Raw genomic sequence first — 26495 nt, forward strand, 5'->3', positions numbered from 1 at the left:
TTATGTTTTTTAGGGTTTTTGTTTTAACGCCTGATTTTCATCACGCTACCAAATAAGAATAAGTTTCTCAGCCGACTACTTGTTTTAAATTATTTTTTATCAATCCAATAGCCTATTTGTACAATAGTAGTCAATCGGCCCATTAGAGCAGTATGTCTGTAGGTTTGCTCGTGCTCCGAGCGACGGGAAAGCAGCTGGCTGGCCGGCCAGGATTGCATAAACAGTGTTTCCAGCATCGTGGGTCTCTGCATACCTGCAAAATTGATGTTTTCTGGAATACTAGTCGCTCTTTTTTTTATCGAAACCAAAGCTAAGCTAAGCTGATATTGTATTAAGAAAGGGAGAAAGTATTTACAAGTTCACCAAAATGGTGATGGAAACGGAAGGAGAAGGGGAAGAAGAAAACAGAAACAAAAACACGTTAACATAGAAACTTAAGCAGATATTCTCAAGATGTTTTTTTTCTCCACACATGCTCCATAGCTTGATCTCATTCTTTATTTTGGTCAATAGTTGCGACATGGTTTTCTCTTTATTCCCAAACACTTATTTCATTCACACAATATTTTCCATGTCACCAGCAAGTGGATTGATTTAAGTGCTTTAGCTTTATTTTTCCCTTCTCGAGATGTTCCTCTGATCCACCATTCCAGCAATAATTTATTTTCATCGTGTGAATGGTTTATTTCGCTGCAGTTCAGTCTACTCAAAACACTCTCCTAGATTTGATGCACAAAAGTGCAATCTTTGAGAAGTGTTGAGCGGTTTCTAGGTTCTTGTAGCATAGTTGACAAAAATAGTTATTTGGTCATTGTCTGATAGGTAGCCGGTCCGTTGTCCAAATCCTGTTATGCAACAAGAGACATGCAAAGTTTTTGCATTTGGAAGGTGTCTATTACTTCCAAATTAGTTTTGTTGCAGCTAAGGTTATCCTTCCATTAAACTGTGCTATGTAGGTTGACCTCGGACTGTATTCATCACCAAGTTATGGTATCATTGACACCTTCTGCGAGGACGATGTCGTTGTTCCATACCTGGTAGACAACCTCAAAGAATTCCTTGACAAGCTCGACTGTGAGGTTGTGCCTAATATCTGCTATTGTTGACAAAAAATCGAACACACCGGCCTGGGAGATCTGCTTAACTCCTGTGCAGGTCCAAAGATTATTGAGATGCGGGCGTGCCAGTCAGTTTGATCCTGCAACTGATAAGACATACAAACAACAGATCAAACAGCCGATCGGCTGGCAAGCCGATGGAGTAGTTCCAGCCGATAGCCGATAATAGCCGATGTCGATACCAGCCGATAGCGATAGGGTTTAAGCAATCGGCTATATGTCCAATGTAGATAATGATATAAAGGCAATCGGCTGATGATGATGCAATATAGCAATATAATCCAGTAGAAACCAATCGGCTAACAATAATATGATAGAATAAACACTGATCCGAAGGTTAAAGCATACATCGGCTGGAGGTCCGATGTCGTTAAATCCACAGGATTAGATAAACAGTAAAATCTATGTTGCGATCGGCTAAATCCAATACGTATGCAATCCTTGTAAGCCGATGCAACGTCCAGATAACTCATCAGCTGAAACCCCGATGAAACACTATTGGCAATCAAGAAGCAGGCTAGAGATTATGGTTCTAAGCACGACTTAGTAGATCAAACTTAATTGATGCAGCACTAAGTATGAAAAGAAACATAATATCTAGACAATCAAGCCGTTGACTGAGTTTTCAGGGTGGTAGATGCCTAAGCTAATCTAATCTAGCAACGCGATTTAGCCGATACCAGCAGAAACCCTAAAACGAGAAGCAGTCGATAGAGCTAAATTGATATGCTAAGACTAGATTAACAGAGACATATGATAAATAGGTAGACAAATATATCATCCAAACCAGAGCAATCCAAGAAGTTGAATGTACTGATGCAGCCTTGAACGACGCCGATGTAGACGATACAATTGCATGGACCGGCAGAACATTGGACTTACCCCTTAGCCGGAGATCGAACACCGATGCAGCCCCGCGTCAGGTGCCAAGTCCCGCCGGACAATAAAATAAAGTAGAAAAGGTAAAAGGTGGCAATGCGCCGAATTGTATTGATCGTGAAGAAGATTACATAGACCCCGGGTGTACATATTTATACCCATGGGTTGATACAAGTCCTTGTCGGACACTAAACACACTTTCCTAAAGATAAAAGGAAACTAACAAACTATTCCTAATTAATAGATAACTTGCCATGCTGCATCCTCCTTAAACTCGGTCATTTCTGGATAAGCTTCCTTTAATAGATTAATTTCCTTAACTGAATATAGCAGGAATCCGACTATTGGCGACTTGATAATTCTCATCGGCCGATTCCAGGACTCTGAAGCCGATACTGACTTTAGGCCGATGATAACTTCGGGCTTACCAAATTTGGTCATTAACAGTTATACATTGGTCATTTTTCTAATCCTTATTGAACTAACATTCCTTTCCTTTTGGCATGTTTATATAAGGCCAGAGCTAATTCCTTGAGTGCTTGTCCGCCCATCCAATTCGATTTCTAGAAGCTCGCTTTGCGTCCATATCTTATTGACACCTTAGTTGCTAAAGCAAACAATTTTTTATCCATCTCATCGCAAAGGAGGTGGTGTCCCTGCCCAAGGCTTATCTGGGCTCTCCCAACTAAACCATAGCCATCACATTCTCAATCCTCGTGCAAATTTATCCAAATCCAACACTTCCAATCCCTCGTACTTGGTGGGTGAGCAAACCGTTAGCCAATTTACTTTGCATTTGTTCTCAGTGATCTCTTGATCGCCAGTTCAGAGAAGTTTTTTTCTTATTTTGTCCATGCCATGTAGGAAAAATTTTGGGTGGCTTTAGGACTGTGAGGAAGTATGTTGGACAGGCCATAGGTCTATAGGTGAATTTAAACAAGACTGAAAAATTTTAGAGAACTTAGTATACATATCTAGCTAAGAACGTTCCCCTTAAAAAGGTTAGAAAAACTTCAACACGGATTTTTTTTTCTTCGGGCCAAAATTTTAAATGAAGTCCTAAAGATTTATTTTTTGTCACACAGCCTTCATTCAAACTCCAATTTAATTGGAACTAAAAATTTTAAAAGTACAAAATAAACAGCATGCATGAATGTAGGTCCAAAATGTACATGATCCCGAACAGCAATCAAGTAGGGGGATAGTCCAAGTAAATTTGTGTGGAGCCAAGCGAGCAAGGAAAGAGCCTTGTCTGAGACTCTCTGATTTGTCCCGCCCGCTTGACCAAGACCTCTAGGCTCTAGTGATGTTCCACGCCCTCTGGTCGTTTTCAGCAATTCGTTCACTTGATTCCCGCACAATCTCGGCGAGAAACAGTATTCTACAGTCTGCACTCCGCCTCCACACAAGCCATGCCTCCTCTGCTCCTCCTCCTCCCCGTCGTGCTCGCCCTCTTCGCCGCGGCCGATGCCTCCCCCTCCGCCTGCCGCAACGCCACCTGCGGCGACGTGCCCGTCGCCTACCCGTTCTGGCTGATCGACAACTCATCCGCCTTGGGCTGTGGCTACCCCGGCCTTGGCCTCCGCTGCGTGGACAACACCACTCTGATTCTCCCCTTCCGGACACACCAGTACAGGGTCCTGGACATCGAGTACGGGAAGCACACCATCTCCCTCACCGACGCCGACATGCAACACTCCGACACAAACAACAGCTGCCCGCACCTACACGCCAACCTCACCATCGACGACAACTCCTGGCTGCAGCTCGCGTCCTCTGACTCCAACATCACCTTCCTCTACAACTGCAAGAGCAACTCCTCCTTGCTGTCCTCGACCTCCGTTGTGAAGCTAACTGGATGTGGAGCTGGACCAGAGCACATCGGTAGTTCGTACGTGTTCCTGGATGGCTGGATCACGGGTGAAGCGTACGATTACGAGTGCGAGACGGTGGTGGTGGCGCCGGTGATCGATGCGCACAAGAAGGCCATGGTGGATGCGCACGGGGGTCTTCCTCCCGCGGACGGATCATTTGGCGATGTGCTGAGCGCTGGGTTCGAGCTGACATACAGCGCTCACTCCGACAAGTGCGGCAAATGCGAGCGAACCAAGGGGTGGTGCGGCTACCGGCACAACGAGACGTCCACCACCATGGATTTCACCTGTTTCTGCGACGAAGGCCCGACCAAGAGCCATTGCGGTACGCATGCCTCTTCTCCTCTTACAATGTCATTACTTCTCTTCGGTGTTTTGCTTGCTTCGGATTTCAGAATTGGGGCCGTGGATATCGAATTCGAATTACTAGTAGAAAGACTAAAAATGATCAATAAACCAATACGAATAATCAACTTCTCCAAGCAGTTGATTAGAGTATACTTAGAGGATCAATTGCTATATCCTTTCTTTTTTTTCTTTATTAATAACTCCTACCTGCCGGCGGCGAGAATCCTCTTGACAAACAGAGTAGTTTATCAAAAAAAAAAAAACTGCAGTGGCACTACCTGACCATCCTGAGTAGATGAGCAATCCAATGTGTACCTGTGTTGTCTGTTGATCATGACCGTCCTCGATGGTACCAGTTCGTGTGCCGTTCGACGGTGATATCTAATCCCCAACGGCGAAATGCACTCGTGCTCAGTTCTATATATAAAAAAAAGGATCTTCTGGAGGGCGACATATACAAATATCGGATTTAACTAAGCAATCTAGGCTAATTTACTGATTAGCATTGAAGTCAAGCTAAAAACCATACACGGCAGCGTGTCCGGTCCGTGACACCGTGGATCCAGTGGATCGGCACACACCGCAAGACGCACGCAGAGACCGAGTTGTTTCCTTCTTCCGATCACCTGCCTCTCGTGTGGCCCACTTCCGGACCCCACGGACCAACCAAAACCTTTTGCAAAACCAGGTCAAGTCCACTCCTCGCATTCTTTGCTCCATGACGACGACTCGTCTTATACCGCGGGCTCAGTGGCTCACCGAACCAAATTGGTGCCCAGGATTAAAAGCCGGCGAAGTAGCAAGATGCGCCTGCTTTGCCTGGCCGCCATGGCTCACCTACCGCTTTTGCTCCTCTCCTTCCTCGTCCTCATCGGCGTCCATGCCTCCGTTTCCCATGGCTCGCCGCCTCTTCCATCCACTTACGACCCTTCCATTTGCTCCAAGTCATCAGAGTGCGGAGGCGTCAATATCTCCTATCCTTTCTATCTTTCCAACGCCACCGATTATTACACTCGATTTTCTTGCGGCTACACCGATTTGAAGATCTCTTGCAGCCGGGACCGGGACGGGAGGAACGAGACTCCCACCATCCTACTCGGTGGAGACAACTACACCGTCCTGGACATCATCTACGACAGTCACACCATCGTGCTCGCGGACACCGATGCGCTCCGCGGCGGCAGCTGCCCCAGAGTGCGCCACAACATCACCTTCGCCCAGGCCGATGAGTGGCTTCAGTACACCGGCCCCCGTGACAACCTCACCTTCTTCTTCGGCTGCAAACTCAACCTTCCACCACCAATCGATCCAGGGCTGGTTAGTCTTGCAGACAAGCACCAAATCAACTGCAAAGACTTCAGCAACTGGCCTGACAGTGGAGATTCGTTCGTGTTCACCTCCGCCGAGCTCGAGGCACCAGTAGAGTCCGAATTGGCCAGGCGCTGCAGACAGGTCATCGTCGTGCCGGTAAATGGGGATATTCTTAACTCGAGTAACCAGAGTGCGCTGCCAAGTGGTGGATACGGTCAAGTGCTTAATAAGGGGTTCGACCTGGCATGGAACTCAAGAAAAGATGAACAATGCTACCAGTGCGAGCAATCCCAGGGGCACTGCTCCTACAGCCAGAACAGGGTGTTCCTAGATTGCTTGTGCTCCGACGGGAAGGTGGGCAACCAGGATTGCAGAAACAGCGGTGCCAGCAACTCGTCTACATTAAGTAAGTCCTGCAAATTTGACTTTTTAGAACTTTGTAACAATATCAAACCAACTAGTAGTCACTTAGTAGTCACTTATTTGAAGTATCATCCAAACGTCCAAGTGCATGACACCTCCGTCATTTTGTTTATACTCGGTAGACCCCTAAAATCTATATATCTTTGCCGTTCAGATGTAATCCAAAATGGAAATTATCCCGTACAAAAGAATTGTAAAATCCGTCTTGAGCATTATGTGGACGTCGATACGCACCGTGTCTCAACGGAGCAAAATGGAAGATCGTAGCCTTTCAATTAAAGGTAGTCGTGCCCATCATATTTTGAAACGGAGGAAATACTACATTCGTTTTATAAAATATAAAGGTTCGGGGATAGTATTTACTCCATCTATCGAAAAAAATATATTAAAAATCACTTTTACGGTTGTATCTTACTCCCTCCGTCGCATAATATAAATGATTTTGCAGGAATGTGACGCATTTTATTACTACAAATCTAAATATCTCTGTCTAGATTTAGTACTAGGATGCGTCACATCCCTCTAAAATCAGATGTCCAGATTCATAATACTAGGATGTGTCACATCTCTTCAAAATCTCTTATATTACTCCCTTTTTTCAAAAATATAAGTATTTTTAGTATAGTGACAAGTCAAACATTTTTAACTTTTGACCAGTAATAGCAAAAAGATAAAAAAGATCAATCATGTAAAATTAATCTTACTAGATTTATCATTAAACAAACTATCATAATATGTAATTCTTTTTATTTAAAACATCCTATTTTTATAGAAATTGTTGGTTAAAGTAGCATCTCGTAGACTGTGTCAGAGTAAAAAAAAATGTTTATATTTTGGGACGGAGAGAGTATGTGACAGAGGGAGAAAGGGTATGTTTAATTCCACGCTAAAATTAGAAGTTTGAAAAAATTAGAATGATGTGACGGAAAAGTTGAAAGTTTGTGTGTGTAGGAAAGTTTAATGTGATAAAAAAGTTAAAAGTTTAAAGAAAAAAGTTGGAAACTAAACAAGGCCCAACTCCTTTTGAACTAAGGGAGTAGTTGGGTGAGGTTAGGAAGTTGGGATTAAAGAAATCAGATCAGGTCTAAAATTTCCTGTCATGTTCAACGCTGCTAGTAGTCTAGTCAGTCAATTGCTGTACTCCGAAATTGACTACTAGCACCGTGTACTGAAGTCGCTAATGCCGGTCAAATCAACTACATCTCAGCAAAAACCAAACTCGTTGTACGGATATATAGAGCAAACGAACAGAGTTTGCTCCTCTTCACGTCGTCTCGCCATGGCTCGCCTACCAAGTTTGCTCCTCTTCTTTATCCTCGGCGTCCATGCCTCCGTTTCCCATGGCTCGCCGCCTCTTCCATCCACTTACGACCCTTCCATTTGCTCCAAGTCATCAGAGTGCGGAGGCGTCAATATCTCCTATCCTTTCTATCTTTCCAACGCCACCGATTATTACACTCGATTTTCTTGCGGCTACACCGATTTGAAGATCTCTTGCAGCCGGGACCGGGACGGGAGGAACGAGACTCCCACCATCCTACTCGGTGGAGACAACTACACCATCCTGGACATCATCTACGACAGTCACACCATCGTGCTCGTGGACACCGATGCGCTCCGCGGCGGCAGCTGCCCCAGAGTGGGCCACAACGTCACCTTCGGCCAGGCCTATGAGTGGCTTTAATACACCGGCTCCCCTGACAACCTCACCTTCTTCTTCGGCTGCAAACTCAACCTTGCACCACCAATCGATCCAGGGCTGGTTAGTGTTGCAGACCAGTACCAAATCAACTGCAAAACCTTCAGCAACGCTCCTAACGGTGGAGATTCGTTCGTGTTCACCTCCGGCGAGCTCGAGGCACGAGCACGAGTAGAGTCCGAATTGGCCAGGCGCTGCAGCCAGGTCATCGTCGTGCCGGTAAATGGAAGTATTCTTAATTCAAGTAACCAGAGTGCGCTCCCAAGTGGTGGATACAGTCAAGTGCTTAATAAGGGGTTCGACCTGGCATGGAACTCAAGGAAAGATGAACAATGCTACCAGTGCGAGCAATCAAAGGGACAGTGTACCTATAGCCAGAACAGGGCGTTCCTAGGTTGCTTGTGCTCTAATGGGAAGGTGAGCACCAAGGATTGCAGAAACAGCGGTGTCAGCAACTCGTCTACATTAAGTAAGTCCAGCAAATTTGTTTTTTTATAACTTTGTAACAATACCAAACCAACTAGTAGTCACTTATTTGAAATTGAGATTTGCTTCGGTCCAACAAAAAACATCTCGAGGTACTGGTATCTTACGGTATCAAATTGTTTCCAATCGTTAGATCTAACAATATCCATCATGAGGTACTGCTAGTGGGCAGGTGATCGCTCCCCCTTCTCCTAGCGATCACCCATCCCTCCCCCATACACTCTTCTTCTCCCCCTTCCTCCTCCCCTTCTTCTCTTCCTACTACAGAAATTTAAAAAAAATAAAAAAACAAAGTTAAAAAAATTTATGGATATAAATACTATATATAAAAAATTTGAATTCAAATTCAAATTTAAAACGGGTATAAAACTTTTGACTTATAAACTTTGAGTCTATAAACTAATATTTGAATTCAAATTCAAATTTAAATCGGGTATGTAAATTTTTGACTTATAAACTTTGGGCCTATAAACTTTAGATGTATAGAAATACTATATAAAAAAATATTTGAATTCAAATTCAAATTTGAATCGGATATAATTCAAATTCAAATTTGAATCGGGTATATAAACTTTTGACTTATAAATTTTGGGTCTATAAACTTTAGGTGTATAAACTTTATATGTATATAAATACTATATATAAAAAATATTTGAATTCAAATTCAAATTTGAATCAGATATATAAACTTTTGATTTATAAAGTTTGGCTCTCTAAACTTTAGATGTGTAAACTTGAGGTGCACAAACTTTATGTGCATAAATTTACTAAAAAGGAAAAGTAATGTGGTGCCAAAAAAGGAAACCACGTAGAGAAGAGGGAGAGGGGGGCGCCACGGGCGATCGATCACCTGTTAGCCATCTCGTCCATCATGCCCAACTAGATCCAACAATTAGAAACGATTTAGTACCGTGAGGTACCGGTACCTCAAGGTACTTTTTGTTGGATCGGAGCAAATTTCTTTGAAATTTCATCCAAACGTCCAAGTGCATGACACCTCCGCATTTGCTTATACTTGGTAGACCCCTAAAATCTATATATCTTTGCCATTCAGATGTAGTAATCCAAAAAGGAAATCTATTAACTTATTAAAGGAATAGGAAAAGGAGCCTCCACATTCGCTCTCACGGCCTAGAAATTCTCATATTAATCGGAGAAAAAAAACAGGGTTCATATAGAATTACAAATTAGAAATAGTTGAAACTCGGAATTAAAAAATAAGAAATATTGGAAGAGGAGACTAGAGTCCATATAGAAATATAATTTAGAAATAACCGAAATTCGAAATTAAAAAATACAGAATATTAGAAGAAGAGTACAAAGTCCATATAGAAATACAATATAGAAATTCGAAATTAAAAATAAGAAATATTAGAAGTAGAAATACAATTAAGAAATATAGAAATTCAGAATTAAAAATAAGGAATATTAGAAGTAGAGTATAGAGTCCGTATAGGAATTTAAAACTAACTAAAATTCAGAATAAACATAATAAAATTAAAAGTAGAGTTTAGGGTCCATATAAAAATACAATTTACAAATAACTAAAATTCGAAACTGAAAAAAAACATGGGAAGAAGAGTCTAAAGTCAATATAGGAATACAATTTAGAAGTAACTGAAAATTCGAAATTAAAAATTAAAGAATATTAAAAGATGAGTTTAGAGTTTATAGTCCACATAGAAATATAATTAGAAATAATAAAAATTTAGAACTAAAAATAAATAATATTGGGAGAAGAGCCTAGAGTCTATATAGAAATACAATTTACAGATAACGAAAATTCGGAATTAAAAAATAAGAAATATTAAAAGACGAGTCTAGAGTCGATGTAGTTATATAATTTAGAAATAACTAAAATTTGATATTAGAAATAATTAATAACTAGCACGTATATAAAATACAATATGAATATACAAAATTCAAATTATGTTATCATTTTAATATATTTTAATAATAAATTGAGAAAACATATATGCTATTATATAATAGAAAATATATTGATGCTAGTCGCGCAATTTATCTGGGCCACCATGCTAGTTATCAGTATAAAAGAAGTGTAAAATCCGTCTTAGAGTATTATGTGGACGTCGATACGCACCGTGTCTCGCCGGAGCAAAATGGAAAACCGTGGTGGCCCTGACTTGACCCCGTCTCAAATACTAATCTTGCCATGTACAGTACGTCATTCATCTTCCCCGAAACCTGCCAAACTACTGTACCAGATCTCTGCTTACTAGTAAACGGGCTAGCGGGGCACTAAGCATCATCTAACCATTGTTCAAAACCAAACTGTTTGTTCATGCTGACTTCGATCTCTAGCTAGCCATGCTTCTCAAGCTTTGTCTCCGGCTGCTGCCGCTCCTCCTTGTCTTGGTTGCCGCTTCCCATGGCGCTTCCAATGACACCTACGACACCTCCATGTGCCTGCAGGAAACAACCACCTGCGGGGATGTCAGTATCAGATACCCGTTCTACTTTTCTGATAAGACGGGATATATCAACGGGTCCAGCAACTCATACTGCGGATACCCCGGCCTGGCGATCGATTGTGACGACGGCAAGCCCATCCTGCAACTCAACGGCGCCGAGAAGTACAAGGTTAACTACATCAACGTTGGGAGCATCACCAACGTGTCCCTGGTCGATAAGGAGGTCGTCGACGACAGCAGCGGCTGCCCAAGAGTCGATCACAACGTGACCTTCGCACAGGGCTCATGGCTGTTCTTCCCTGCTGGCATGTCGTTGGATTACCTCGTCTTCTTTCTCGGCTGCTCCTTCCCGAATCTCTTCCTCCCACCGGAAAACATCGACCCGATCACCTGCAGCTTTATCGGTCTCATTGGACCGTCCTACGTGCTTCCGAAGGATCAAGTGCCGCCTGGGAACTGGTCGCAGTTTTGCAAAACCTTCGAAGTTCCTGTGGTCAAATATCAACAGATGGACCCAAAAGGTGACGCATGGAGGAAGGGTGGATACGGCCAGGTTCTTCGTCAGGGATTCCTGTTGTCAGTGAACGATAGCAGGAGGCCCCCCAATTGTACGCAGTGCGAGGAGTCCAAAGGACGGTGCGGTTTCAGCCAAGACGGGGAATTCATCGGCTGCTTGTGCCTAAACGGACGAGTGCGCTCTCTCAGGTGCGGTTCCAGCGACCTCACTGGTGAGCCATCTGAAGATCGTACTAACCCTAGTACCCTTTTCGCTTCTTGTTTTGTTTTCTTCCTTTAGGAATAGCCTTAACTTTTTTGGTCCGGGATTTAGGTGGATTATTTTCCCCTTTTCGAGAAGGTGTGGAATTTATTTTTCATGATAAGAGTGTTATGCAAATCAAATACGGTACATAAATGGTGTCATGCTAAATGAATCTCAATTTGTTGAACATTATTTATGAGACCCTGTTCTACTATTTGGTTTGATCTTGTAGTCCAAATAATTCCATACCATGACGTATCTGGGATAGTAGTCATTAGTGAAAAAGGAATAGTTATACAAACGAGTGAAGTGAACCCATCTCCAATAGCCCAAAAATTCTTATCTTTAGACCATTCTGAGCCATTTACGAACATTATGGCAAATATGATCAAGACATTTATAGCTCCCACATAAATAAGAAGTTGTGCCACAGCTACAAAGTAGGAATTCAATAAAATATAGAATAAGGATATACAAACAAGAACTAATCCTAGCGAAAAAGCAGAAAAAGTTGGGTTGGTAAGTAATACCACCCCTAGACCCCCTAGTAGAAGAACAAATCCCCTAAATAGCACAAGAATTTAATGTATTGGCCCAGGTAAATCCATTATGGATAAGAAGAAATTAATAGTATAAATTTTTTCATGAACTGACTAAAACTAAAAGATAGCAAAAATTACTTTCGAGGGTTTAGTTATGGAAGCCCTACCCAACGGAATGTTCCGCGTTCGCCTAGAGAATGACACCATCATCCTAGGCTATATTTCAGGAAAGATCCGGTCTAGTTCTATACGAATATTGATGGGGGATAGGGTCAAAATTGAAGTAAGTCATTATGATTCAAGCAAGGGGCGTATAATTTATAGACTTTCCCATAAGGATTCGAAGCGTACCGAAGACTCGAAGGATACCAAAGATTTGAAGGATACCAAAGATTCAAAGGGTTAGGTTTTTCTTTTTTTTTTCTAGGGTAAAAAAATTCAAAGTTCTAAAATTCAAACAAAGAAAGAGACTTATTTTTCCAAAAGAGTAAATCTACATGGCTGCATCAAAGGCTATATGCGAGCTTGGAAAAACCTTTAGCTAGTTTATGGGCATCAGCATCCCTGGACTCTCCCCCTACCGGGCATTTGGGACAGAGCAGTGGAAGCCTAGGCCTGGGCCAGCCCTTGATATACTATTGCCAGTAACAATTTACAGAGTATATATTACCAATCCTAAATGCGAAAAACTAATCATACAGAATTGTGTTGTCAGTATAGTGCAAGCAGCATCTTGGGAAAAAAGTATAGTGCAAATAATGTACGTATGCAATTATTTATTAGTAACTGCATATTTAATCTATTTACATGAATTTCTGTTTGAATATTGCAGGGTATTCAAGCTTAAAGGGGAGAATGAAACTTTGTAAGAGACTAATCTTTCTCTATATGCTTCTTATTTGTGTCCATATAGATTCACTCTGGCCATGTGTTCTTAAAATGATTGCGTCCACAATCTAATAAGACAAAGCAAAATTTGTGCTACACAGACTCGAAAATTTAGCTCTAGGAGTTGGGTCTGAAGCGGAGTTGTGGAGTAGCCAAAATCCAGCTCCACATCTCTAGTTCATTTTGTAAAAGTGTTCCACCTAGCTCTGCTCCCATTTTAAGTGAGCTCCAGCTCCAGGTGTCATGGGCTTTGGGCCGGGCATCCTAGACCCATTGGATAGGATTAGGGTTTGTTAGGATTAGATAAGGTTTGTTAGGATTAGATTAAGGAGTCCTCCATCTATATAAGGAGGGATCCTATCCTATGTCAATTAGGCATTAGATCAAGATTTATCTTAGTGCCCATCGACCTACCTTCTCATTGCGACAGAGAGCGTCGCGTCGTTTAGGTTCAGGCCGTTCCTTCTTATTTCATCTACTATAATCCAATCTATCCCCATTCATCCCGATTCTTCTCCACAAAATCCTTGCTCGTGACACCAGGAGAGGTGGAGCTAGAGCTGGAGCTGTGACAAACAGGGCTGAAATCTGCCATGGCAATTGAAAATGAATTTTATGCACTAGCCATTTAGGAAGCAATAGGACTATTTTTATGAACTACACTCTTAATGATTTGGCTTTTCTAATATTTAGCCAAATCTTTTGTACCCATATCAGTATTCAACTATGCTGTAATGGATAAGACTAAATATTTGCATTCCGTTCTGATGCCTTTCCCCCTCTCAAATTATCTACATGCAGATATAATAGCAGGCATCTCAAGCGTCCTTTTGCTATGTTTACTTTCCTTTCCGTGTTTGTTCAGTCTGAAGAAGTATAGGCACAGAAGGATTTCAAAGGGAACACCAAGGATTGAGTCCTTCCTACAAAGGAATGGAACCTTACATCCAAAGAGATACACTTACACAGAAGTAAAAAGGATGACAAAATCTTTTGCTGAAAAGCTAGGTCACGGTGGATTTGGTGCTGTTTACAGAGGCAACCTATCTGATGGCCGCCAGGTAGCAGTCAAGATGTTAAAGGACTCCAAGGGTGACGGCGAAGAATTCATCAATGAGGTTGCTAGTATTAGTAGAACTTCTCACGTCAACGTGGTGACTCTGTTAGGATTTTGCTTGCATCGATCCAAAAGGGCTCTGATCTATGAGTATATGCCAAATGGTTCACTTGAAAGATATGCTTTCCGCAATAACTCCAAAGGCGAACTTTCATTAACTTGGGAGAAATTATTTGATGTAGCAGTTGGAATTGCCCGAGGGCTTGAGTATCTTCACCGTGGATGCAGTACCCGCATTGTGCATTTCGATATTAAACCCCACAACATTCTACTAGATCAAGAATTCTGCCCTAAGATCTCAGATTTTGGAATGGCTAAGCTTTGTGCTAACAAAGAGAGTATCGTCTCCATTGCTGGTGCAAGAGGAACAATAGGCTATATTGCCCCGGAGGTCTATTCAAAGCAGTTTGGAGCAATAAGTAGCAAGTCTGATGTCTATAGCTATGGAATGATGATCCTTGAGATGGTTGGGGCAAGGGAGAGGAACATAGAAGCCAATAGTGAATCTAGTAGCCACTATTTCCCACAATGGATTTACGAACATCTAGATGAATATTGCATCAGCTCTTCTGAGATTGATGGTGAGACCACAGAGCTTGTAAGAAAGATGGTAGTGGTTGCACTATGGTGCATACAAGTAGTTCCAACTAACCGCCCAACAATGACTAGAGTCGTTGAAATGCTAGAAGGTAGCACGAGCGGTCTGGAATTGCCACCAAAAGTGCTATTGAGCTGGTAAGCATCCACAAATTTCGATTGAATAAGCATTATTGCTCACTTCTTCCAGTGTTGTACAACTGCAAATACTATTTAGCGGTTACAAAATGTAAGAAGAGATTTGGAATGTGAAACCAAATTCACTACAATGTCGACCCTCTTTTGCCCAGTTATACTCTAGATTGACTGTACATTACAAATTCATCGGTTGGCTATGGTTTCAAACAGTTCCAATTTCTATAAAATGTTGTATAAATTAGAAACCGCAACTAAAATTCCCATCTGCGCTGCAATGCAGAACTACGGATACTTGAACTTTAAACTGGATATCGCAGTTTCAGAGTCAGAGCTCACCTGAAGTCAGAGGAGTAGTTCAGACTTCAGATCTCAGAAGTTCACCATCCGCCATCGCCCGAACCGATTCCGGAGTCAAGGCCCGGCGACTGCAGTGGCTCAGGATGCGGCGAGCACAAAGAAGGCTAGCGCGGCTGGCTGCATACGGAGGGTCGAGGGGGATGGGCTGGTATAGCACGGCGAGTTGCGGGAGGAGGATGCGGCGGCGTGACGAAGGGCGATGCAATGCGTAGCATACATGTCAGTTGGATTCTGGTGTTGGATTTATTCTCTGTTCATCTCTAGTGGGCCTTGAGCTGGTCCCCCATGTTGTCATTGAGTTTGAATTCCATTCTCCACTCAATATAGGCTGTGTTTAGTTACATGTCAAAATTAAAAGTTTGAAAAAATTAGAACGATGTGATGGAAAAGATGGAAGTTTATGTATATAGGAAAATTCGATGTGACGGAAAAGTTGAAAGTTTGAATCTAAACAGGGCATAGAGTACTTGAACTGTTGAAACCAGATCACTTTACATCCCTACGTGGCCGCCTACGTCGCATTTCAGTTAAAAAATAAATTAAAGGATAGTGGACCCTACATGTAAGTGACACATCCCTCTTCTCCCTTCTATAATAAACCTGTCGATCATTTCTGTAGTTCCGAGAAAAAAAATATACTATAAGCACAGAATGTTTCAAGCCTGTGACAAACTAAACAGCTTCCATATGTCCGCTTCAGCTTTCTCTCCATACTAAGAGCAAGTTTAATAGTATAACCCACTTATAGCTCCAATTCATTTATAGCCAGTCTAATAGCTAATTCATACAATAATTGTTTACTATACTATTAATATATGGTCCCACCTGTCATACACACATTGCGTTTTAGAGTCCGTGCTACAGCTGGCTACAGATCTATAACCCGCTGCTTTTCTCTCTTATCTTTTACCTCATTATGCTATTGTACCTGCTCTAATCCATGCACAAGAGACAACACGGCCGCCTTGCCATTTGCAACGAATTCCAATTTCCAACTCCTCAATATACCCATTGCTAGAAACCGCACCATTTCCTCCATAAATCAACCAAACTATATGTTTGCAGCACATCTGCACTTTGAACGCACCGCCTCGGCACCTTTCGGCTTTCGCCATGTCCGGCAAGCTCTGCTTCTTGGCGTCCGTGCTCTTGTCGATGTCCACCGTCGTCGACCTAGCGATGGCGGCATCGGGCGGAGTCAACATCGCCGTCTACTGGGGCCAGAACGGCAGCGAGGGCACGCTCGGGGAGACATGCGGCACCGGCCTCTACGCGTACGTCAACCTCGCCTTCCTCTCCACGTTCGGCGCCGGCCGCGCCCCGGTCCTCAACCTGGCCGACCACTGCGACGCCCCGTCGGGGACCTGCGCGTCCCTCGCCGCCGACATCGCGTCCTGCCAGGCCGCCGGAGTCAAGGTGCTCCTCAGCATCGGCGGCGGCGCGCTTGGGTACAACCTGTCGTCGCCCTCCGACGCGCGGGACCTGGCCGCGTACCTCTGGGACAACTTCCTCGGCGGCGGCGCCACCGGCGCGTCCCGCCCGCTCGGCGACGCCGTGCTCGACGGCGTCGATTTCGACATAGAGTCCCCCTCCAGGTTCTACGACGACCTCGCCAGGAACCTGGCGTCGCTGTACACAAGGGCGCCGCGGCCGCCGCGCGGGGGCAAGACGTACCTGCTCACCGCCGCGCCGCAGTGCCCGTACCCGGACGCGTCCCTCGCCGCGGCGCTCGCCACGGGGCTGTTCGACCACGTGTGGGTGCAGTTCTACAACAACCCGCCGTGCCAGTACGCCGCGCCAGGGGACGCGAGCGCGCTGCGGAGCGCGTGGGCGCAGTGGACGGCCGGCTTGCCGGCGGCGACCGTGTTCCTGGGGCTGCCGGCGTCGCTGGATGCCGCGGACAGCGGGTTCGTCGACGCGGACACGCTCGCGTCGCAGGTGCTGCCGGTGGTGGAAGGCGCGGCCAACTACGGCGGGATCATGCTGTGGAGCCGCTCCTACGACAAGGACTCCAGCTTCAGTGTGAAGCTGCAGGCCGCCTTGCAGAACAGGAACAAGCCAACTGGTATGACACTACTACTACTACTACTACTACTACTACTACTACTACTACTACTACTAATGCGAGTAGTAATCTTTGTAGGTCTCTTTGACATCAAGCCAATCACAGTTCTTTCTCTGATAAATTGCAGGAGCCGGCGCATCCTCACATACCAAGAGGAGAATATGTAAGTGGTTAACTTTTGTCTATTCTGAATTTCTGATCCAGTATGTAGTGCTGCACTATTATCCCAGCCAGTTGCAATTTTACAATTGAAATCGAGTGATATATGCATTATTAGCATTAGGATCCCAGAATTTCTCTAATCTATATGACAGACTGACACTAGACTTGTAATGGAACTCAAGAAACTGTAACATCAAAGATTTGTGATTTTTTTTTGACAGTTCATTTCCATGCATTTTCAACCCCCTCTTGGCCATGCAGATATAATAGCAGGAGTTTTCGCCGGCGTACTACTACTGTTCCTGCTTCTTATAACCTATTTCCTGTGCCATAAAAAACACCACGGGCAGCAGCCTCCTGTACAAGAATTGACGACCCCTCCAAAGGCAGAGCCATCTCAGAAAAAACAGCGAGCTCAACATCTGAAAAGATACAGCTATTCGGAAGTTGAAAGAATGACCAAAACCTTTGCTCACAAGATAGGCCAAGGCAACTATGGTGATGTCTACAAAGGGAACCTCCGTGATGGCCGTCAGATAGTGGTTAAGTTACTGAAGAATTGCAGAGGTAATGACAAGGAGTTTCTGAACGAGGTTGCCAGCATTGGCACAATTTCGCATGTCAATGTTATTCCTCTGCTGGGGTTCTGCTTGCAAGGGACAGCAAGAGCTCTAATCTACGAGTACATGCCAAATGGTTCCCTTGAAAGCTATGCTTTCAGCAATGATGACTCTATAGAGGAGAATTATTCCCTTTGGATATATTGGGAGAAATTATATGAAATTGCAATTGGTGTTGCGAGAGGACTAGAGTTTCTCCACGGAAGCGGCAATGCGAACATTATGCATCTCAAAATCAAGCCAAGAAACATTCTACTGGATCAGGAGCTATGTCCAAAGATATCTGATTTTGGAGTAGCAAACCTGTGCTTGTGGAAAGAGAGCAAGAAATCCGCTCAAAATGCGAGGGGGAGAGATAGCTATGATGCACCTGAAGTAGTGTCCACGAAATTCGGAGCAGTCAGCAGCAAGTCTGATGTCTACAGCTATGGCGTGATGGTCCTTGAGATGATTAGAGCAAAAAGACGTATTAATGTTGGTGCTGACACTACCACTAAGTATTTTGCTCAGTGGCTGTATGATCACTTAGATCAGTTCTGCAATAGTATTTCTGACATCAGTGATGAGACAAGAGAGTCTGTAAGGAGGATCATCATAGTTGGTCTGTGGTGCATACAAGCGGCACCTGCAAATCGACCTTCGATGAGCAGAGTCGTCAAGATGTTGGAAAGTAGCAGCACAAAGATGGATCTGCCAAGAAAATCTATCGAGTAGTTAAACATTGTCAAAATCAAGAAAAGTAGTGTTTGTACCTCGCCAAGAAAGGAACTGCTGCGCTCTTTGCATAACCGTAGTGTTAAATTCAAAAGAGCACAGAAATATTGCATTTTGTTATTTGTCAGAAGAGAAATAGTTTCAGATAATCTTCCTTTCTTTATATACAGTAGTAGCTTCAGGAACTATGCATACTTGTATAGTGCTGTCCTCTGCAGGTGGAAAGTGCTCATTCCGTATTTTAACCTCTAGCCAAGTAATCTGGGAATCAGTGGTATATATTATACAGGTGAATTCGAAATTATTATTTCTGGAAAATCTCAGGAGAACAAAAGATCCATTAAGCATGAAGATGAACAACACCACTTTTAATGTTCTGATTTTTCCATCACTGCTAAAACAACACACCACCTAAAGACACTAACCTAACAGAAAGCCCTAACAGCTAGCTAATACTTCTGCCACATGGATACATCACATAACACACTCGCAATCTCACATGGTAACACTACCCAAAGAAAAAAGATGATAGTCGAGGCTCGAGATGAAGCCCCAAGGAGCATGAGATCGATCCATACCACACCATCCGGAGAAGACCGTAATCTTATAAATACGATTACACCAAGTTAGCACCTGGGTGCCGGCACGCTGCAGGCGGCTGCCACCTTCCTGCTGTTCTGGGAGTTGATGTACTTCCTCAGGTCGGGGTTCTTCGCGTACCTGCACAGGCAGCGCTTCTGCGCCCGGAGCCCCGCGCAGCACGCGGTGGACGGCGCCTCTCCCCATAGGATCGCCGCCGCGCACGGGCGCAGCGCCAGCGGGTCGCACTTCGTCGCGGCCGCCGGCGCTGTCCGGGACGCCCCGCACACCGTGCCTGGAGAGGTGACCACGGCCAGTACGAGTACGAGGACGAGCACCTCGTTAGGCTTCATGGTCATGGCTCGTCGCTGACGGCAACGCCGGTAAGTAGTGCTGAGATGAGCAGCAAGGTTGGAATGGTTTGGGAAGAGCACGAGAGGGGGTGGTATTTGTAGATGGAGCTGTGCTGCTGCTGCCTTCGAAGCGGAGGATGGCGCGCCGGGAAATGATGCGTTAGTTGTGCACTTGTGCACACGATAGCGTAAGAGGTAGAGCACGGTCGTTCGCATGCGAGTGCTTGGGGATTCTGAATCTGTTCTTGTTGTCACTTGTCAGTATGGAAGACAGAACTGCTTCGGAGTTTGGGTAGCTTGAAGTACACTGTATGCACAGTACATGCCAAGATTGTTATGCACTCAACTGAGTTTATTACTGCTAATTTTCTCGAGAGAAGTACTGCGAGCGGTGACAGGTTTTCTGCCTCACTGAACAATGGTCAAATGCAAAGGCTTAGCAGTTCGGCGCGGGCACCTTGCACGCGGTGAAGACCCTCTTGGTGCGATTGGAGCTGACAATGCGCTTCACTTTGGGGTCGTCCTTGTAGAGGCACAGGCAGCTGGAGCCCTGCGCCTTGAGCTTGGAGCAGCACGCGGACGATGGCGAGCCCTGCCCCACACCGGAGAACGCGCTGACGCACGGGCTCAGCTGCATCAGGTCGCACGAAGCCTTCTTCGAGGCCCTCGCGCTGGCCGCGGCCGGGGTAGCCTGCAGGAGGAGGAGGCTGCTCAGCAGCGCGGCGATGGCGATCGCCGCGACAACGGTGGAAAAAACAGAAGGCCTCGTCGTCATCGCGACGGCTTGATGGATCTCTTGCTGGACACCGGGATGCTAGGATGGGTTATCGTGGCCGGCGTGCGTGTGTGGCTTTTGTAGGCGCCGGCGACGGCGGGGGCAATGTGGCAGGTGAGTCACGGTGCAAGCGTGCGCAAGTGACTGCAACAACCAAGGACGGTCATGGCGAAAGCACCTCACGCGTCCACCGTCTACAGGATGTAGCAGTAGCACGGTGAAAGAAGTGTTGTCCCGTCCATTAGGTGCATTCTCACCGTTGGCCAGAACAGGACCGTTCAACAGTTAGGTTGAGTGTAGGACTTTTACGTGGTTAATGTATGGCAAATAGTAGTAAATTTTGCCCCCATTGGTCTGGCTGAGATAGAACATATTCTGGAAAGCCTCTAGCATATCTTTTTTGACAGCTAAACTTTGCTTCTTGCCTTCTTGGTCTAGCAATGACGTTGCCCATGTCGTGGCAAACATCTGGTAAGGTAACTGTATTCGTTTGTTCCCTTCAACGGCTCAATCCCCACAGGCCAAGCTATCCTTTCCTTGGCAGTATAGGCTCCTTGAGAGATTATACTACCATTTTTAAGTGCTTATAAAGACGATGCTCTCTAACCAGATCGATCAGAAACACAAAGTTTTAGCAGCGTAATATCCCACACACATACACACACGAAGCTATGCCTCCTCATTTTCCGAGAGATTCTGACAGTGACCAGAATGTCAGAATGCCATTTCATGGGCACAAGTCGATCCACAAGCTTCTTGGTGGAGGTCAAGGTGTGCTATTATTATTCGCTTTCTAGGAAATTATTCAGAATTAGTGCCTTTTATCATAACTTCTCTCTGAGCCGATGTGGTTTTGGATTTCATTGTTGGGAGCTATGCAGTTGCGGATATTCTGCTGTGGAAGAACAGGAACTTATCTGCGGGGGTCCTTGCTGGGGCAACATTGATATGGTTCCTGTTCGATGTAGTAGAATACAATATAATTCCGCTCCTTTGCCAGATTGCCATTCTTGCCATGCTTGTGATCTTCATTTGGTCAAATGCCGCACCACTCTTGGACAGGTATTAGCTTTATTTCCTGTGGAGATGGTAGAAAACTCAGCTTACAGAAATGGCATTTCACGTAGTATAACGCAAGACATTAGGTACTAAAACTCAACTAACTGTTTCCGAATTTCAGGGCCCCTCCAAGGATCCCAGAAATCATCATCTCTGAACATGCCTTCAGAGAAATGGCATTGACCGTCCATTACAAACTAACGTACACTGTATCTGTTCTTTACGACATTGCATGTGGAAAGGATCTGAAGAGATTTCTCCTGGTACATAATAATCTACTCCTTTGCTACGTTAATAAGAGATGTAAAAACATGCAACAGTTCCAGTGCCAACATTGTCCAAGGATTGTGCAATTCTTTCTGGAGCGCTAAAATTGACCAGATTAGACGCATCAGAATATTGAATTGCAGAGTTAGCCAATAATCCTCATAATGTTAATGTGCTATTGTTGTTCACTACTCAATATAGTTCTGGACTAACAATCAGATTGTTTATGATATTAAGGTGGTTGGATCTCTATTGGTATTGTCGGCGATTGGAAGTTCTTGCAGCTTGACAAGTCTACTATATATTGGTAGGTATTCCAGATAAATATTAAATTTTAATAAAACAATCACACAGAAGGATCTGAGGAGAAACAATTTAGAGTCAAGATCATATAAAGCTAAACTTTCACAATGACAAGTTTGTATTTCTTACTTCACAGGATTCTTGTGCGCGCACACTTTGCCAGTGTTGTACCAAAGATATAAGACAGAAGTTGACCATCTAGTTGCAAAGGGTAGCGACGACATCAAGAAGTTCTACAAGAAGGTTGATTCCAATCTGCTCAACAAAATACCAAGAGGCCCTGTGAAGACAAAAGTTAAATGAAATGTACACCGCGAGGCTGTCAGAACATATAAATAATTCATTTGAAAGAGAACGGACATACACTGGAAAAGATTTCGAGAACTTAATAGAAGTAGCAAAGTGTCATGGACTGACAGTCCACCTTGCCTCATGACAGGATTTGCACAAACCCAGTCTCAGATAAGCAAATCAGATGAGACTCCAGTTAAGAGTTCAACCCTGACCACTAGTGTCCAAATGTACCTACTAAAAGAATTGATGGCAAGAAATATGTATACTTTCATCAACTAAGAAATCAATATGAAAAGAACTGATACTTGAATTGACAAAGCATGTGAGTATGTCACTATCAAGAATTCAGCGGTGTCCTTTTTTCAACTGATAATGTGACATTGTGGAGCCTGTACAGGTACATGTGAAAAGCATCCAAACAAAAAAAGAATAGTATAAAGGACAACTGGGCATAATTGCCTAATCATCCAAGAAAAGAGAAAGATAAACAGGGAAGTAGGTTTTTTACATCTCCAACCACTGTTGTTTTACTAAGATACAGAAAAGAAGTTGTTATTCGTAGGGCCAAAACCTATGGCATGACACACTGCCATGACGGTTCACGAAGTTCATCCAATAATTTGAACCACCAATTTTTTTATTTTGAATCTACTATTCCCCCTGTTCCAAAATATAGCAACTTAGTAATCGATTAGACATGTTGCTATATTTTAGGACGGGGTGACGGGGGGAGTATATAAGAAGAACAGCATGTTTGATACATCAAGGCCCTTGTTTTTTTCTTATATCTGTAGATGAAATATCCATGCGAAACTTCTCCTCTGGTATAGAGATAAACATTTCCCTTAACTCGACTGGAATGTCCAAATCTTCAAGGACCTTCAAAATAAATAGAGAAGTATAGGATCAGACCTTATTTTCCAATGGGTGTAGAAGATGAAAACTACAGTGAATGCATACCTTGAAAACTCCTTCAATATTTCGACCACCAACAAGAAATGTTGTACCTGTGTTTTTACATTCGAGAAGTATCTCTAGCATTCTATTGTAATCACCTCCATAATACTTAGGCTGCAACGAGTAAACTTCATTCAGTACGAGCAACAAGTAAAGCAGTTAAACTGTCTTTCAGAATTCAGCAATTGGCTTGAAATATTGTGTTTAGTTCCATCTAACTTCTTACATTAACAAGCCTAGCTGCAGTGTCTGCACCGATTACAAATGCACTGCCTGGAAATAGCTCCGCTTTCTTGTAAAAGTATGGTTGGTTAGATATTATCACATTCTTCCCTGCATCAGAAAGAAGAACAAAACCATCGATCAATTGGAGTTTCCTACCTACAGAAAGGTAGTACATTCTTATCTCAAGCATCAAGCCCCCCAAAACACAAAATATGTGAAGGATTATTGGTTAGCTGAAGACAGATTTCAGTAAATAGAAAAGGAGTTGTTCAGGTTGTCGCTTTTCAATTATTATTTCATACAATTGATTATAAAAACAAACTGAATCAGAAACATGAATTTCAAATCTATAAAGACACCCCATCTGTTCGCTGTTACCAATCTAATTGGTGTATCATATCACATTGAGACTTTCATTCATGGCAGTGGGTCATACCTACTTTTCTAAATTGCTCAACCCGGCGCTTGATTTCTGCGATAGATAGTGGAGGTTTGTCGGCATTGATTGCTGATATCTCAAAGCATGGAAGACCATCATCACACATGCTACAAGAAGCAGATTTGTGGGGAGGAAATATTAGTTCTTACTCTCTTGAGGTCAGAACAAGCAGACTAAAAGCTTTATATGTCATGTTGTGCACTTTTTATGCACATGCAGCTCGTGGAACCAACGTCACACTTATAGTTTTAAAATAATTGAAGCGTCAAAATGGAGAGGGGCAATCTAGTCCTTGATACAGACATACAGTATGTATCTTTATGTGACTTGTAATTTCCAGTTTAACAGAGTGCCTTTTCATTAAATTACTTCTTTGTTCATTTCTATTCTTGCTTCCTCGCTAATTTTTAACATGAAAAAAAATCCAGTTGTGAAAATGCTATGATCTATTCTCTTCAGTGTTTTCACATGATAAAATCACACCTTGATGCAACTTCTAACAGCCTAAGGTGTCCATCATGCAGGGGATTGAATGAACCAGGTAGAATTATTTTCCTGTTGAAGTTTTTATCCATTGAATCTGCAAGGAAAAAAAGAAATAGATTTAAGAGAGAGAAAAACCCAGGACGGCTGCAAACTAGTATTAAGAGATACTACTTGTCTGCTATATTTTGGGATGGATGTAGTATGATTTAAGAGTGAAAATGAAATATTCAAGTGTGCACACATAGCAACATCGAGTGACAAAGTATACCAGAAAAGTGATACACTTTCATGCAGACTTGCCCATCAATAACTTGCTGGAGTTCTTGGTCTTCATCAAATTGTTCCACGCTTTCTTTTGGAAGTTCAGGTTCTTGAACATCTGACTGAATGGTTGCAGGAACTTTGCAGCCGTCTGCAATTGCCTGCAACACAGTATATTCTTACAACGGAGAACTAACTGGAAGAATACCAATTAGCAAGAAGGTTGGCCTATCCTGACGGGATTGGTTGATTGTATAGCTGAATCATGACCAAGTGAAAGGTTTGGTCAATTGTACTAGGTTATCATGAAGTCCAACTCAAGTGCATGTTGCCAGTGATGACATAAATATGTGTGACAGTGTGAGTACACCTAGTTATACATAACAAACCTTGAGCAGAAAGTAGCTTGAAACTTTATCTTCTTCCTCTCTGCTCCGTAAACCCTGGGTAGAAAGACCATGTTAATGTGATACATCATAGCTAAGTAATGAGGTTGTTATGTTTATTTCTATTGTTGCACTTTCCAAAAATGTGCATATGGTAAAATGTGTTAGTAATAAGGCACACCATATAATGTGACCAACTCATACCATTTTTGCACTTTCTTAAAAGAAATTCTATGTTAAGATTGAAAACAAAGGATAGCAATACAAGTACCTTTGACAATGTAACATGTGATGTCCTGAGGCAATTTTGTGTTCGTGTTGACACATAGAACCTATTCAAAATCGCTAACAAATATTATACCGTGCATTGAAGAAATGGGAATTAAATACATCTCTGCAAAAGCAGAGAATATGGTGTGGTATAACATGTCTTAAAGCCCATATGTCCGACTTTAACAACAAATGTAAAACTACTAATTTTATGTCAGCAAGTAGTTCATATAAATGGCATGTCTGCTTCTGTATGATTAATATCATGCTATGTTGCTATTTGATGTGCATGCCATGTTTCACTAACTTAATCTGACAATTTCAGGGTAGACAATGTTATATGTTAGTACTAAGAAGTAGGATCACATGGCGAATGAGCTAGTTATACCTATGCTCACCATGTTTTGGACGTGAGCTAGCCAGTGACCCAGTGAAGCCAACACCCATTACTTGTAGACCTGAGCATATCCACGTCGATTTACTTCAATTCGCGTAACGGATAGATGATGCTGAGTGGGAACTGCAAACTCTTGTGTAGAACGGCCCACATACCTGGTCCAGAAAGCTTGAGGGCGCGGTTGAACGCGGCCAATGCCATGTCCTCTGCGGCCTGCTTGCTGGTGAACTGCAAGGGCATCTGAACAATGAAGCATTATCAGTACAACAGTATGTCTGCACAGAAGATACCAGCTTCTGAACAATCCACCGAATTGGCTCACGCGCTCAAAGCGTGCTCACAAGATGGGTTCAAAACAAGTTCAAATTCGGGATTACTCGGAGGGGGAGCCGAGGAATTACCTTGCCGAGCAGCTGCGCCATGGAGGCCATGGAGTAGGGCACGACGACCTCGAGGACGGTGCCGGACGCGCCGGGCACGGACAGCAGCCACCCGAGCGCCTGCGGCGAATGCGCGCTTTGCTTTAGTCTAGGCGCCAAACAGTACTACCATATCGGATCGAATCTGCCGGCGAATCACGGCGCGGCGGCGCGCAAGTGGGGGGCAGCGGCGAGGCGAAGGGGGGTTACCTGCGAGGCGCCGCCGGCGAGGTAGATGACGGCCTGGGCGCGAGATGAGTGGATAGCCTCCACCACCGCGCGGACCCAGCTCTCCATCGCGCAGCCGCGAGAAGAAGCTACCAGACGACGGAGGAATTTGTCCGGTTCCCTTTACGCCTCTGGCCGGCTGAACCGTTTGATCGGTCTTCCCATCGGACGATTTTGCCCCTGGGCCCACTCGTCAGATTTAAGAGACAGATAGAGGACTCCAGAATTCCCAGATCGATCGATAAAGCATTTCCCAGCCCGAGCGGG

The 26495-nt window shown here is 43.7% G+C and overlaps 6 protein-coding genes across 16 annotated transcripts; 3 read left to right on the forward strand and 3 right to left on the reverse strand.

Moving 5' to 3' along the window:
• The first annotated feature begins 3354 nt into the window (after window positions 1-3354).
• On the forward strand, window positions 3355-15450 carry LOC107281842 (LEAF RUST 10 DISEASE-RESISTANCE LOCUS RECEPTOR-LIKE PROTEIN KINASE-like 2.1). Of its 6 annotated transcripts, none has more exons than XM_066312441.1 (4): window positions 3355-4196; window positions 12705-12737; window positions 13562-14612; window positions 14893-15450. In XM_066312441.1, coding segments are annotated over exons 1-4 (1872 nt in total). In that variant the 5' UTR covers window positions 3355-3409; the 3' UTR covers window positions 14894-15450. The 6 variants fall into 6 exon arrangements, with proteins under 6 accessions (XP_066168538.1, XP_025875956.2, XP_066168524.1 ...); XM_026020171.2 differs by having other exon boundaries at window positions 14930-15450; XM_066312427.1 differs by lacking the exon at window positions 3355-4196 and adding an exon at window positions 4933-5936.
• Window positions 4129-18679, forward strand: LOC4327951 (acidic endochitinase SE2). Of its 5 annotated transcripts, none has more exons than XM_026020164.2 (5): window positions 4129-4196; window positions 12705-12737; window positions 16035-17034; window positions 17162-17197; window positions 17458-18679. In XM_026020164.2, exons 3-5 carry the CDS (start codon window positions 16083-16085, stop codon window positions 18528-18530), a joined length of 2061 nt encoding a protein of 686 aa, XP_025875949.1. In that variant the 5' UTR covers window positions 4129-4196; window positions 12705-12737; window positions 16035-16082; the 3' UTR covers window positions 18531-18679. The 5 variants fall into 5 exon arrangements, with proteins under 5 accessions (XP_025875949.1, XP_066168513.1, XP_015648614.1 ...); XM_066312416.1 differs by lacking the exon at window positions 4129-4196 and adding an exon at window positions 5836-5936 and having other exon boundaries at window positions 17113-17197; XM_015793128.3 differs by lacking the exon at window positions 4129-4196 and adding an exon at window positions 5836-5936.
• Window positions 18680-18850: 171 nt separating this feature from the next.
• On the reverse strand, window positions 18851-19532 carry LOC4325636 (non-specific lipid-transfer protein 2). The gene has a single exon (XM_015793217.3). It carries the CDS (start codon window positions 19466-19468, stop codon window positions 19157-19159), a length of 312 nt encoding a protein of 103 aa, XP_015648703.2. The 5' UTR covers window positions 19469-19532; the 3' UTR covers window positions 18851-19156.
• LOC4325638 (non-specific lipid-transfer protein 2) lies at window positions 18851-20855 on the reverse strand. Its single transcript, XM_066312458.1, has one exon. It carries the CDS (start codon window positions 20235-20237, stop codon window positions 19899-19901), a length of 339 nt encoding a protein of 112 aa, XP_066168555.1. The 5' UTR covers window positions 20238-20855; the 3' UTR covers window positions 18851-19898.
• A 7-nt stretch (window positions 20856-20862) lies between these two features.
• On the forward strand, window positions 20863-22478 carry LOC9272248 (reticulon-like protein B9). Its single transcript, XM_015793207.3, has 5 exons — window positions 20863-21008; window positions 21119-21299; window positions 21418-21559; window positions 21801-21870; window positions 22003-22478. The coding sequence occupies exons 1-5, from the start codon at window positions 20909-20911 to the stop codon at window positions 22167-22169; spliced, it is 660 nt and encodes a 219-aa protein (XP_015648693.1). The 5' UTR covers window positions 20863-20908; the 3' UTR covers window positions 22170-22478.
• Window positions 22479-22483: 5 nt separating this feature from the next.
• LOC4325639 (uncharacterized) lies at window positions 22484-26322 on the reverse strand. 2 transcript variants are annotated; one of them, XR_001548019.2, is made up of 12 exons: window positions 26211-26322; window positions 25983-26081; window positions 25737-25821; window positions 25573-25642; window positions 25186-25246; window positions 24918-24971; window positions 24536-24689; window positions 24265-24361; window positions 23783-23888; window positions 23344-23450; window positions 23121-23231; window positions 22484-23039 (listed from the first exon to the last, which is right to left on the reverse strand). XR_001548019.2 is itself a non-coding variant. In XM_015793154.3 (12 exons), the coding sequence occupies exons 1-12, from the start codon at window positions 26295-26297 to the stop codon at window positions 22923-22925; spliced, it is 1152 nt and encodes a 383-aa protein (XP_015648640.1). In that variant the 5' UTR covers window positions 26298-26322; the 3' UTR covers window positions 22484-22922. The 2 variants fall into 2 exon arrangements, 1 of the variants encoding a protein (XP_015648640.1); XM_015793154.3 differs by having other exon boundaries at window positions 23779-23888.
• Between the last annotated feature and the right edge of the window lie 173 nt (window positions 26323-26495).

Source organism: Oryza sativa, chromosome 1 (genome assembly GCF_034140825.1).
Source record: "Oryza sativa Japonica Group chromosome 1, ASM3414082v1".
Classification (NCBI taxonomy): domain Eukaryota; kingdom Viridiplantae; phylum Streptophyta; class Magnoliopsida; order Poales; family Poaceae; genus Oryza; species Oryza sativa.